Source organism: Nelumbo lutea, chromosome 6, assembly GCF_056320005.1.
Source record: "Nelumbo lutea isolate HS-2025 chromosome 6, American lotus-T2T, whole genome shotgun sequence".
Lineage (NCBI taxonomy): Eukaryota > Viridiplantae > Streptophyta > Magnoliopsida > Proteales > Nelumbonaceae > Nelumbo > Nelumbo lutea.
In genome coordinates, this window is record NC_142689.1 from 26,937,507 (window position 1) to 26,951,797 (window position 14,291).

At 37.5% G+C, this 14,291-nt stretch overlaps 1 protein-coding gene across 4 annotated transcripts in view; it reads right to left on the reverse strand.

The window, feature by feature from the left end:
* The window catches only part of LOC148848135 (jagunal-like protein), a 31,917-nt gene that overhangs the window by 2,402 nt on the left and 15,224 nt on the right, over positions 1 to 14,291 (reverse strand). For 3 of the 4 annotated variants that reach the window (XM_088949480.1, XM_088949481.1, XM_088949482.1), the window contains 3 exons: positions 1,338 to 1,490; positions 1,204 to 1,259; positions 90 to 213 (listed from right to left, as the gene is read on the reverse strand). In XM_088949480.1, the coding sequence (XP_088805606.1) occupies positions 90 to 213; positions 1,204 to 1,259; positions 1,338 to 1,419 (262 nt within the window). In that variant the 5' untranslated portion in view covers positions 1,420 to 1,490. Of the gene's footprint in view, positions 1 to 89; positions 214 to 1,203; positions 1,260 to 1,337; positions 1,510 to 14,291 lie in introns of all 4 variants that reach the window. The other variant, XM_088949483.1, reaches the window with a different exon arrangement.

Consider the following 14,291-nt stretch of genomic DNA (forward strand, 5'->3'; position numbering starts at 1 on the left):
ATGGCTAATATAAGACAATCTTCAAGTACAAAACTTTAATTATGAAATAACCTTAATAGTTAAACAAATTTTGAGGTTGTATGGAGGACCCAATTCTCCGACTAATAGAGAAAGGAAACCAATGATGACAGAAGAAACAGCAAGCTGATTGGGGCCCTTTGAATTGAATGATGACAACAGAAGAAAGAGCAACCCTATAACCTGAAGGGCGGCCTGCAACAAATGATGCTAATATATATCAAGAAAAGGAAATTGCATACATTAATCTGAGAAAAATTAGTTGTTTAATGAAAACATAGTAAAATATCATCTCAAAGTCTTAGAACACAGAATCTGAATTGTAAATTTTAATACAATTGATTTGAATCTCAAGCTACAAAAATCTTGCAGTCCATGTTCAGGTCCTTTCTCTGTACAATTGCATCAAATTTGTTCTACAAATGGTTTACAATTGCAGAATTCCAATTTAAATTTGAATAATATAATCATAGAAGAAACAGAAACAATACCGTAGATCATAAGTGTTGGGCTAGGTGGCTTTATGCTGGCCTAATATTTTGGGTTGCTCAACACTGTTATACATAACTGATTCTTTATTCACAATCAATAAAATTTTGGGTTACAGACAGTCGTCCTGTACTTAGGGGTAGTGACACTCAGCCACCCAAACTTTGTCTTGCAACAAAGACCCCCCTGAACTTTTGGGTTCTAACACTTTGCTCCCGCAGTTAGCATTCTGTCAGTTAAGTTCATGGAATATTATTTTAAACATTTCTAAAACCCCAAACAACCCTATTGTTATTTTATGAGTCCATTTTTCCCTTTTACTTTAGTTCTTCTAAAATCCTAACTCTCACATGTTTCTCTCAATTTTCTTTCGATAAGGTTCAGGTTGAGAACATCTTGAAATAATCATTTAATCAATGCTTTGAGAACGACTTGTGCTAATGGTATCTCAATCATTTGATATTTGTTGCTGTCAGCCCATAGAATCTCAAATGGGCAATTTAGTAATTTTACTTTCATTGTCAACCCCGTTAGTGGGTAATGGGGCAAAGTGGGAATCTAGCAGTTCTGTGGGCCAAGTGTTATCACCTCCTAAGTACAGGGTTACCATCTGTGGTTTACCCAAAAAAAAAACAACAAAAATAAAAACAGCGCAATAACAAATAAAAGTAGGTACAGGTTCAGACTTCAGAATACCTGAATAACAATAAATGTATATAGTCGAGACTTCCCCTCAGCAACCTTTTTATACCCTGCATTATATTATAGTTAATTATTATAAAATCGAAAGGAAACAACTTTTTTAAAAAATTGCACGCAAAGAAACTTACTAGGATCAACCACCATGCGGTAGGAGAAGTCTGAGCCATCAGTGCCTGATGGCCGCCCCAACGTGGATTTTCGCTGTTGCATATCTCTCTGCTGCTGCTGGGGTCAAGATGAGCTTCACTGATTCTTTCCCTTATTTTAAGAGGAAGAACAATCTGTATGGTTTGCCTAGCTCTGTTAGACCAACCATTTTATAACCCAATTTGAAATTAAACGATATTTCATATTTGGTGTTGTGGTAATTATCTGCTGTTGCTTTGAACAGCTAACAACATCAAGTTTTTGCATAAACAACCAAAAACCATGTTTGTTTATGCCAATTTATACAGAAACACCAATGCATCGGCATAATCTAGCACATTGTTTGGGGGTCAATTGTGCACATCCCCCGTACAGCACATTGGAGAGTGAAAAAGCAAATCAATAATAATAATATTGATTTCGCTAAAGATGAATTGATTTCCGATCTTTACTTTTCCATGTTTTTTAGAGACATGGATTTCGCTAAAGATGCCCTGCTACTACTTTCTCCAGAGTCTTCAGGGGAACTAGATGCGGTCCTAAATAACTTCTTCATCTTATCCTTTAATTCACCAAATATGGTCAGTCAACTTTCACAGCCCTCACTCTTCGGCCTACAATGCGACTACGACCTTGGCTCAAGGGTTCTAGCCTTGGTAAAACCGGCAGGTGTCTAGGTTGTCCAACTGGGATTCTAGCCCAATGATATCTCCGAAGAAGCTACAGTCTTTGGGTTCTAGCCAAAGGTTCTAGGATATTTTCTAGTGACCAGAGATCTGAGTAGGGTAGAAACATGTTCAAATGTTGGAAGGTGTAAAGTTAATATAGAAGATAGAACAGAAAGGGATTAAGAGCTTTGGAAATTATAGCTGAGACATGAGAGATTTATGGATCAATAAGCTCTGACACCAAATGGGGAGTATGCACGAACTACAAGAGTTGCATTACAATATGAATGAAGATGAACAGTAATGACATGCAGGGAGATGATCAGTATAATAGAGTCGATAAAATAGAAAACACATAACGATTGAAAGACTTTGTGATAGAAATCTTAGTAACAGTACTTACAGAAATTTCGCTCACACAGGTACAACATCACACTCTCACACTTTACAAGAAATCTCTTGGAAAGAAAACACTCAAGTCACTTAGAAAGAAAAACTTATTACACTACTTGTAAAGACTTCTCTTCAAATCTTGCACCAAAAAACTTGCACACCCTTTTTGCTTGAGAGAAGAGAAGTTTATATAGAGGTGGCCAAGGTTTCCAGAGCGAGACAGCTTGAAGCCACTTTATTCGATCTTATCTCTAAGGCTTCTATAATTGAGATGCCTCTTGACCTTTTCTTATTGCGCATCTTAATTATTGAGATGCTCCCTTATCACATTCTTGTCCTATTAGGAACAGTTGTCGAAACTTTTACTGTTTTGGATGAGATAGAATCCTCAAATAGTGTCACGACCTTGGTGCGGGCTGAGAGAGCGAACACTTTCCGCCTCGAGGTCCTTTGAGATGCCTTTACTTTTCTCTTTCATCTTCTCGGCCATACCTAGGGACATTTCTTCGAGCTCTAATGGGTCCAAGTTGGGGAACTTACTTCGAAGCTTGTCCATGTAGGATTCAAAGATGGACTGGAAAATGTCATCTTCTTCTGAGATGGGCTTGAGGACATCTGTGAGATCAAATTTATCCCACCATTTTATCTCAATTTTCCTTTCAATAGCTGGAGGCATCCAAGAAACATCCAGGTGATAACTCCATTATAGAATCCAAGGGAGACGAAATGTCTTAAAGAACTTGAACTATTTTACACGATCGAATTCTAGATAAAATATCCTTTTACCAAAGGCTCTATATTTGTCCATGAGCTCTTGGCAAGGGAAAATATCATCGGAAGCTCCCCAAGAGGTCCACCAAACATATGCCCAGTCAGGGTATGGGCCTTGAAAATCTTCGGAGAAGCGTTGAACCATGAATGTCTAAAAATGGAATTCTATAACAGAAAGACTATACCAAGCGTCTTGATAATCCTAGTAATTGAATATTTTGGGTATTCTATCAATAGGCTTAGTACTTGGCTTGCTTGCATCACCCCAGGCAAACAGAGATATAAGCTTGACTGTTATTTGCTTAGAATAAGCTAGTTCAGTTTTTATTTGGGTCTTTGAAGTAGTGCTGAATTCACGCAGATCCCATATGAAGGAGAATTTCTTCATAATACTTCTAGTCCTTATTTTGACCACAGACAGTGAAATGATGCTCATTTAGAATGGAGAGGACAAGGTGCTGGAGAGCCCCCTCTAGATTGACATGAGTGGAGATAGAGGTGGCTTCTTCTCGAGAGATAGTTACCACGAAATCTGAGGAATTCGAAATGTACTGGCTGGAATTAGCTTCTCCCATAGCTGGAGATGGTTCCCTAATTAAGGGAGATATTGATAGGGATTGATTAATCCTTGAACCTGTTCCGATCTTATAATTAGATCTTGGATTGGATTCATTAGTCCTTTTAGGGCGCCTGGAATTAGGACTTAGAGGAAGACGAAGGCTTCTGTTGGTCATCTTTAATTAGATAACCTTGCAAGAATTCCCTGGTTAGAAAATCTGGCAGAGCATTTTCAGATCCTTTAATATATTTGATAACAAAATTAGAAACCGACAAAATAGCTTGCCATCTAGCAAAAATTTGCTTTGAAACCAGGTTTTTAATATCCTTTTCCAAAATCTTTTTGGCTGACTTGCAATCAATTTGAAGAGTAAAATACTGGTTTATCAAATCACTTTGAAATTTAGTAATGCAAAGAACTATGCTAAGCATTTCTTTTTGACAGTGGAGTATTTTTTCTGGGTATCGTTCTAGGTTCTTGAGGTGAACCGGATTAGCTCATCTTTCCCATCTCTTCTTTGTTTTAAGATTCCTCCATATCCTATTTTGCTAGCCTCAGTTTCCATTATCTTTGGGACTTTTGGGTGAGGAATATTGGGGCAGGGAAGGGTTTTTACCCGTTGCTTAATTTTTTTCACTGTTTGAGTGAACTGTTCGCTCCATTCTGAAGGGTTCTTCTTTCGAGTAATTGGCGGTCTTGAGCTAATCCTTGTAATAGTCTGCTACATAATTTAGACTGCCTAAGAATCTTTGAAGTTGGGTTTTTTTATCTTTGATCTCATCAAGGAATTCATCAACAAATTCTATTAATCTTTGGATTGGTGTTATTTTCCCTTTGGATATTTCATATCCTAAAAATCAAATTTTTGTTTGGAAGAGTTTCAATTTCTTAGCAGATGCTGCTAATCCATTTTCTATATAAAAAGCAAGGCAGCTCTAGGGGGATTTGCTTGGTCTAATTAGACCCTTCTCCAATAAATCTTGGATTTTTTTTACGGATTTCCAATAATCTATCACTCATTTGAATTGGTCTAGCTTTTGTGGGAATTTTTTCATCTCTAAAATCTTCTTCATATGGTAATTCCACTGTAAGCTTTTTCCTTTGTCAGAATGCACTATGTCTTCAAACTGGTTAATCAGCTGTCTTTCTTTTACCTCGGTTTGTAATTCCACTATAATCTTTACTTTGACTTTTACACTCTCTTTTAGAGTGTTAATAGTTGAAGCTCTGGGTTTTTGGCAAAACTTAGAAGTAATCGGAATTTCTCCTATTGTTGTCATGATACCTGAAGAATCAATTTGGCAAGGGAGGATGGACAATAAGAATGGAGTTCCCAGCAAGACTTCTTGTCTTAGGTCGTTTACCATAAGGAAAGTAGACTTCAGACAAGTTCCTTAATTGCAAATAGGAGCTATAGGAATCTTGTATTTTATTACAACAGAGTCTTTCTGTTGCAGAATTCCATTTTTAGACATTCATGGTTCATTTGTTTCTCCAAATATTTTCAAGGCCCATGCCCTGATTGGGCATATGTTTGGTGGACCTCTTGGGGAGCTTCCGATGATATCTTCCCTCACCAAGAGCTCATGGACAAATATAGAGAGCCTACAGAAGCAGACATTGAAATTAACATTCTGGAAATAGAAGATGAATTCCAAATAGATAAAGACCTTATTAGTTTGGATTTTAATTCGTAACCCTTAAAGAAAACATGGTTCTTTAAAAAAATCACTAAAGAAGAAAGGTATTGTATCAGAGAAGTGTGGTACGATGACATGACGAAAGCTAAGGAAAATATCCCTTTTTGGGATTGATTTGCAAAACAGAACCAGTTTATACAACCTCCCTTTGAAGAATTAGAGTTATGTGTTATATAGAAAAAGCTGTCTAAAGCTTGGAAAACAGCAACAACCAGGAAAACTATGGAATCAATACATCCACTTTTAGAAACTATAAAGATAGGAAATGATGAGTTTATATCTAGCCCAATAAAAAAACTCAACGATAATAAAAGAGTCTGAAAAGGTCTCGCCAGAACATTGTTCTCAAATAATAAAACAAAATAATTATACAAACATATGCCTAAATGTCTTAGAAAAACAAACCACATGATAGAATCTTTATTAAGCTCACTAGAAATCTCTAAATCCAGAGCAATAATAAAAAAAAAAAGACCAATGGCCATTATGCCGAGCTTCCCCGAAAACATGAAAATCAAAACAAACCTAGTAGACTTGTCAAAAATAAGCTATCAAGAATTATCAGTCAGATTGATATAATAAAAAAAGAAAGACCAATGGCCATTATGTCGAACTTCCCTGAAAATATAAAATCAAAACAAACCTAATGGACCTGTCAAAAATAAGCTATCAAGAATTACCAGCCAGATTGATGTCCCCTTTAATTTGGGAAAATGGAGAAACTTCCAAATCTATTAAAACCAAAAAAGGAAGATGATTTATCAGACTCCAGATCAGTGAATTTCATGGGAGAATATTCAAATAATGAATCTGTAGCCGGGAATTATTCCATTAAAAATCTGGAGATAAATAAACTCTCCTACCAAAGTAGAAAGCCTTATTATTCTAGGCATACCCAAGTTGATCTTCTATTTGAAGAACCAATGAAACCCCAAGTCGGATATAATTGGAATACATTCTATGAATGGAATTTAGATGGGAAATCTGAATATCAGATTCATGACATGATAGCCCATATGACTATGTATGCTTGTGCTAACAAATTGGCTGGTAATGATGAAAATGTGATAGCCACCGTCATCACTGAATCCTTTACAGGACAATTGAAAGGTCGGTGGAACAATTACCTTACAGAAGGAGAAATGGATTATATCCTTAATGCTGTAAAAAGGGATGAAGACGGTGAAAGGATTCTTAGCCAAGGACAACTAATATCTGATGCAGTAATGACTTTAATCCTTAACATCCTAAGTCAGTTCATAGGAAATTCATTAGACATGTGGGAGAGACTAAGAGAACAATTAATAAACCTCAGATGCCAAACCTTATCTGATTTAGATGGTATAAAGATGTATTATTGTCCAAAGTAAATAGATTGACCAACTCTAGACAGGATTTATGGAAATAACAAGGTCTTTATCTATTTGGATTTAAAATCTAACCTAATAAGGTCTTTATCTATTTGGAATTCATCTTCTCTTCGGGTTTTATCGTAGTCCGATGGTGAATTATTTGTTATTGGTGTTCCATAGGTAGAGTAAATAATTCCTGTGGGAGGTCATGCCAGGCCTACCGATCTCTTGGATCTTGTGTCCATTAAATTGGCGTCTTCCGATCTCTTGGACCGTGTGTCCATTGATAAGGCATACGAAAGCCGTGAGGATGTCGAGGCTCTTTTAAACCTGAGTTCTCTAGACTCATCTTGCTCACTAAATATGGAGGCTAATTCGGTGGATTCAATAGGACTAGGGGGCTCTACTTTAGAGAGTGACCAACTTTCGGGTATCTTCACTTCATTCCAAGTGATCTACCTAGGAATCGTAACATTATGTCCATATTTTTTTATAGACAGAGATTTGACTAAAGATGTCCTGTTACTACTTTCTCCAGAGTCTTCGGGAGAACTAGAGGCGGTCCTAAATAACCTCTTCATCTTATCCTTTTACTTCACCAAATATGGTCAATCAACTTTCACAGCCTTCACTCTCTTCAGCCTACAACGCGATTACGACAATGGCTCAAGGGTTCTAGCCTTGGTAAAACCGGTAGGTGTCTAGGCTGTCCGACTGGGGTTTTAGCCCAGTGACATCTCCGAAGAAGCTACAGTCTTTGGGTTCTAGCCAAAGGTTCTAGGATACCTTCCAGCGGCCAGAGATTTGAGTAAGGTAGAAACAGGTTCTCATGTTGAAGGGCGTATGGTCAATATGGAAGATAGAACATAAAGGGTTTAGGAGCCGAGATATGGGAGATTTAGGGATCAAGGGCTCTGATACCAATATGGGGAACATTAATAATATGAACGGGGAAGATGACCAGTAATGATCAATAAGGGGAACAGTAATAATATGAACTAGGAAGATGAACAGTAATGATATACAGAGAGATGCTATGCAGGGAGATAAACAATACTTGGAAAATACTATTCAGAAAGCATATAATGATTGAAAAACTTCTTAATAGAAATCTTAATAATAGTACTAACAGATATATAGCACACAGGTACAACAGCAGACACTCTTACAAGATTACAAGAAATCTCTCAGAAACAAAGCACTCAAAACTTCTCAGAAAAACACTCAAACAGGACTTAATACTCTAAAGACTTATAGACTTTTTTCTCAAATCTTGTACACTCTTCTACTCGAAGGAATAGCGATTTATAGAGGTGGCCGAGGTTTCCAGAGCGATATAGCTTGAACCACTTTATTCGATCTTATCTTTAGGGCTTTTATAATTTAGATGTCTTTTACCTTCTCTTATTGCGCATCATAATTATTGAGATGCTTCCTTATCACCTTCTTGTCTTATTAGGAACAATTGTCAAAACTTTTACTATTTCGGATGAGATGGAATCCTCAAATAGTGTCACGACCTTGGTGCGGGTTGAGAGAGCGAACACTTTCCGTCTCGAGGTCCTTCAAAATGCCTTTACTTTTTTCTTTCATCTTTTCAACCATACATAAGGACATTTTTTCGAGTTCTAATGGGTCCAAGTCTAGGAACTTACTTCGAAGCATGTCCATGTAGGATTCAAAGATGAACTGGATAATGTCGTCTTCTTTCGAGGTAGGCTTGAGGACATCTGTGAGATCAAATTTATCCCACCATTTTATTTCAATTTTCCTCTCAATAGCTGGAGGCATCTAAGAAATATCTAGGTGATAACTCCATTTAGAATCTAAGGGAGACGAAATGTCTTGAAGAACTCGAATTGTTTTGCATGCTCGAATTCCAGATAAGCTCTCCCATTACCAAAGGCTCTATATTTGTCCATGAGCTCTTTGTGAGGGAAGATATCATCGGAAGCTCCCCAAGAGGTCCACCAAACATATGCCCAGTCAGGGTATGGGCATTGAGAATCTTCGGAGAAATGAATGAACCATGAATGTCTAAAAATGGAATTCTACAACAAAAAGATTCTGTACCAAGCGTCTTGATAATCCTAGTAATTGAATATTTTGGGTTTTCTATCAATAGGCTTGGTATTGAATTTTGGCTTGCTTGCATCACCCCAGGCAGACAGAGAGATGAACTTGACTATTACTAACTTGCAATAGGCTAGTTCAGTTTTATTTGGATCTCTGAAATAGTGTAAATCCCGTATGAAGAATAATTTCTTTATAATACTTCTGGTCCTTATTTTGACCACAGACAATGAAATAATGCCCATCTAGGATGAAGAGGGCAAAGTGTTGAAGAGCTCATTCCAGATTGACATGAGTGGAGACGGCGACGGCTTCTTCTCGTGAGATAGTTACCACGAAATTTGAAGAATTAGGCATGTACTGGCTGGAATTAGCCTCTTCCATTGCTGGAGATGGATCCGTAATTAAGGAAGACATTAATGGGGACTGATTAGTCCTTGAACTTGCTTCGATCTCATAATTAGATCTTGGATTGGACTCATTAGTCCTTTTAGGGCACTTGGATTGGTCTGGCTTTTGTGGGAATTTGTGATTCTCTAAAATCTTCTTTATATAGTAATTCCACTATATGCTTTTTCCTATACCAAAATGCATTAGGTGTTTCAGCGCAAATTTCCTTTATTAACTTGGTTTGGAAGTTTTCAATTTCTAATTGCAATTAGGTTCTTCAAGCTGCTTAATTAGTTGTCTTTCTTTTATTTCAGTTTGTAATTCCGCTATAAGCTTTACTCTGCCTTTTACACTCTTTCAGAGTTTTAATAGTTGAAGTTCTAGTTTTTTGGCAAAACTTTTAAGTTTCCGAAATCTCTCCTATTGTTGCCGTGATTCCTGAAGAATCAATTTGGCAAGGGAGGATGGATAACAAGAATGGAGTTCCCAGAATGACTTCTTGTCTTGGGTTTTTTACCATAAGGAAAGTAGACTTTAGACAATCTCCTTGGTTGCAGATATGGGCTACTAGAATCGTGTATTTTATTTTAAGCTTTCTTCCATCCACGGCATTGACTTGCTGGGATATTTTCTCAAAATATCTAGAAGGCACAATTCCTTCTTTAATACAATCATTATCTGCGCCTGAGTCTATTAAGGTTATTACTAAGAAATTGTAATCCTTGATTCTGATGGTAATCTTAGAATACCATTTTTGGTATTTAACTTCTTCTATAGAGTATTTAAACTCTTAATCGTTTCCGACAAATTCATCGGAAACCTGTTCTGATGTTTTTTTTATTGATTTTCCCAGAATTTTTCGGCTTCTAATTGGTCGACCCTTAATTTGAGGGTTTTTAACTCTCTTTTTAGTTGATTAATTTCTTCCTATAGCTCTTGTATTGTAGGAGGTCGAGAAGTTTCTGCTTGAGATCTTCTAATTATTTTTCTATAAGAAATTATATTATGTTCATCCAACAACTGTTTAGGTTTCTCTTTGTTGGCTCTTTCAACTCTACTTTGTAAGGCTGTTAGCATGTATTTTTTCTTTGATTCCTCATTAGGAATTTCATTAAGTATCTCTAGAAGATATTGAGAGAATTTGAGAGAAAAAATGAATTGATTGTATTGTCTTGGAAGGAGCATATACACAACTTTATATAGAATTATAGAGCTAGCTTACAGGGCGATAAAATAGGAAACTAACTTTTCCTAGAAAACTAATTTCTATATCAGTGGGATTCTCCAATTAATATCCCATGATTCTAGGAAACTAACTTATGTATGTTTCCTAAACTGATGGACCTAAAATTATGGAGAATCAATTAGAGAGTCAATCTTCTACTTTCCAACACTCTCCCTCAAGTTGGTGAATATGCATCTTTCATTCTCAGCTTGGAGATAAGTCCTTGGAATGCCACACTGCAAAGCCCTTTTGTCAGCACATCTGCCAGTTGACCATTCGTTGAGACGTATGGAGTGCAAATTAATCCGCTATCCAGTTTTTCCTTTATGAAATGCCTATCTATCTCAATGTGCTTTGTCTTGTCATGTTGGACGGGATTGTGAGCAATGTTAATAGCTGACTTGTTGTCGTAGAATAATCTCATTGGACCTTCCCATCTGATCTTTAGGTCTTCCAAAATTATCTTGAGCCATAGTAATTCACATACTCCTTGAGCCATTGCCCTGAATTCTGCCTCCGCACTTGATCTAGCTACCACATTCTGCTTCTTACTCCTCCATGTCACAAGATTTCCTCCAAGGAACGTATAGTAACCTGTAGTGGACCGCCTATCCACGGGAGAGCCTACATAATCTGCATCGGTGTATGCCTCTAGGGCTAATCCAGTATTTCTTTTAAACAAGATTCCTTTGCCAGGATTAGCCTTTAGATAATATAGTATCCTATAAACCGCCTGTAGGTGAACCTTTTTCGTGTTGTGCATAAATTGGCTAACCACGCTCACGGCATATGCTATGTCTGGCCTTGTGTGGGAAAGATATATAAGTTTTCCTACTAATCTTTGGTAAATTTCCCTATTCACGATTGGATCTTCATTTGCTTCTCCCAATTTGTGATTTGGCTCAATCGGTGTGGAGGATGGTTTGCGTGCTAACTTTCCTGTCTCTCTTAAAAGATCTATTACATATTTCTGTTGTGAGATAAAGTTGCCTTCTATGGAATGAGCTACTTCAATCCCTAGAAAATACTTCAATCTCCCAAGTTCTCTTATTTCGAATTCTTTGACTAGGCATCTTCTCAAGGCTTCCTTCTCCTTTTCATCTTTTCCTGTCACAATTATGCCATCGACATATACCAGAAGAGTCGTGACTCCCCCTGCATCCGAGTTCTTTATAAAGTGTGTATGAACTCCCTGACTTTGTTTGTATCCGATGGCAAGCATAACTTTAGTAAATCTTCCAAATCACGCCCTAGGTGATTGCTTGAGACCATATAGTGCTTTCTTCAACCTGCAAACTTTATTTCCTTTTAGATTTCCTTTGAAGCCTGGAGGAATATCCATGTATATCTCCTCTTCTAAATTACCGTGAAGAAAAGCATTTTTTACATCAAATTGCTCCAAGTACCAATCGAAGTTAGCCGCTAGTGACAACAAAATTCTTACCGTATTCATCTTAGCCACTGGAGTGAATGTCTCATGATAGTCAACACCATAGGTTTGTGTATATCCCTTTGTCATGAGTCTTGCATTGTATCTTTCTAGAGAGCCATCTGACTTGTAATTTACTGTGAAAACCCACTTGCAGCCCACGAGTTTCTTTCTTGGTGGTAGGTCAACAATTTCCCATGTTTGATTCTTATCTAGAGTCAGCATCTCTTCTCTCATAGCATCTTTCCATTTCTCATTAGATAATGCCTCAGATAAAGTATTAGGAATATGAATGGTGTTTAGACTAACTAGGAAACTCTTATGTGGTGGTGAGAATTTTTTAAAGGACACAAAATTTGCTAAGGGATAATAAGGAATGTTTAGTGCATTCTCTTGTGCCTTTCCTAAGGGCAATAGGAAGATCTTGGTCAGATGCTAATTCAGAAGAAATTTCTGGAACTGTATTTACCTCATTCTCATAGAGTCACAAAGTTCATCATTCTCTATCATGGGTCTGGTATGAATGGGTGAAGAAGTTGGTTTGGTTTGAGGTGGTTCGATAGGTGCAGATACGGATTGAACTGGTATAGATGCCAAGTTTGGGTGTTGAGAACTTGTAGGTAGACCAAGCGGGAACAAATCTCTATCCTTATCTTCAATGAATGACAAGGACTTCCCCTGAAGATAAGGTTGAGTGAAATATGGTGTTTTTTCTTCAAAAGTGACATCAATAGAGACAAAGAATTTTTTGGTAGGTGGGTGGTAACACTTATAATCCTTTTGGGTGGACGAATAACCCACAAAATTACACTTGACGACTCTTGGATCTAACTTCCCTCTATTATGGCTATGGACATGGACAAAAGCAATGCATCCAAAGATTCTTGGGGTGAGATTATTTGTTGTACCTAGATCGAGATAAAATTGAGAAAGTGTTTCCATTGGTGTTTTAAATCCCAACACCCTCGAAGGTAATTAATTTATAATGTATGCGGCTGTAAGCACAACTTCCCCCCAATAGGTTTTTGGAACTTGTTGGTGGAAAAGTAAGGCTCGGGTTGTAGCTAGTAGATGACCATTCTTTTCTGCTACTCCGTTTTGTTGTGGAGTATTAATGCAGGAGGATTCATGGATAATCCCTTCTTTTTGAAAATATGGGGATAAAGCTTGGTTGAAATAATCCCGTACATTATCCGATCTAAGTCTTTTGATTCTGACCCCAAACTGATTTTGAATCATGTTATGGAAATTTGGGAGTAAATTACTTACATCTGCTTTAGATTTAAGAAGAAAGATCCAAGAGACCCTAGTGCAATCATCAATAAAAGAGACGAACCATCGTGAGCCAGACACATTTGGAACTGTGGAGGGTCCCCATATATCACTATGGATAAAAAAGAATGGGACTGAACTTCTCTTGTTACTGATTGGAAAGGGCACACGCTTGTGTTTTGCAAATTCACACACATCACAATGAAAATATTCAATACTCAATCCTTAAACAAGGAGGGAAACATAGTTTTTAGAATTCCAAAAGATGGATGTCCTAGTCTAAAGTGATGAAGCCAAATGGTGTCTTTGTTGGATGATGAAAGGAATGACAGAGATAACTTATCCTGGACAATATTTGATTGGCATGTTTCTTCAAGATAGTAGAGTCCATTCTTCTCCTTAGCAAGTCCAATCCTCTTCCCCGAATCCTGGTCCTGAAATATACAGTAAGAATGATAGAAAAGCACATTACAGTTCATGTCATGGGTGAGTTTTTGGATGGATACCAGGTTAGTGGACAATTTGGGAACATGAAGGGCATTTTTTAGCGTAAGTGATTGATTGATATGGATATCCCCAAGGCCATCTACGGTAGTAAGGGAACCGTTTGCAATGGCTATTTTTTGATTGCTTGGGCAGGGGGTATAAGTGCTAAAATGTAGTGAGGAGTGAGTCATGTGATCTGTGGCTCCTGAGTCAATAACCCATAAATCCCTAATAGGTTCATCTGAGACATTTAGTCCGTGAGGAATAGAAAACTTACCTGAGATTGCAAGAGAGCCTGCACCACTAGGTTTCTCCAACGATCCCAAAAGCCCCCTTAACTTTTTGAGCTCCTCCTTATTGAACTCGGTCTTGTCTGGAGGCTTTTCTTGGCTCGGCTGATTCGTGGTGAAGTTAGCTTGATTTCGACTCTTCTATTGTCTTCCTTGGTAGCCCCATTCCCTGTTCGATGGTTTACCATTCAGCTTCCAACACTTCTCTTTGGTGTGCCTTGGTTTCTTGCAATAGGTACACCAAAGAAACTCCTTGTTGTCCAGTGTAGAGGACAAATCTGTCTTTATTCCTTCCAGTATTTTTGATTGTTCCATCCTTGTAGCCAT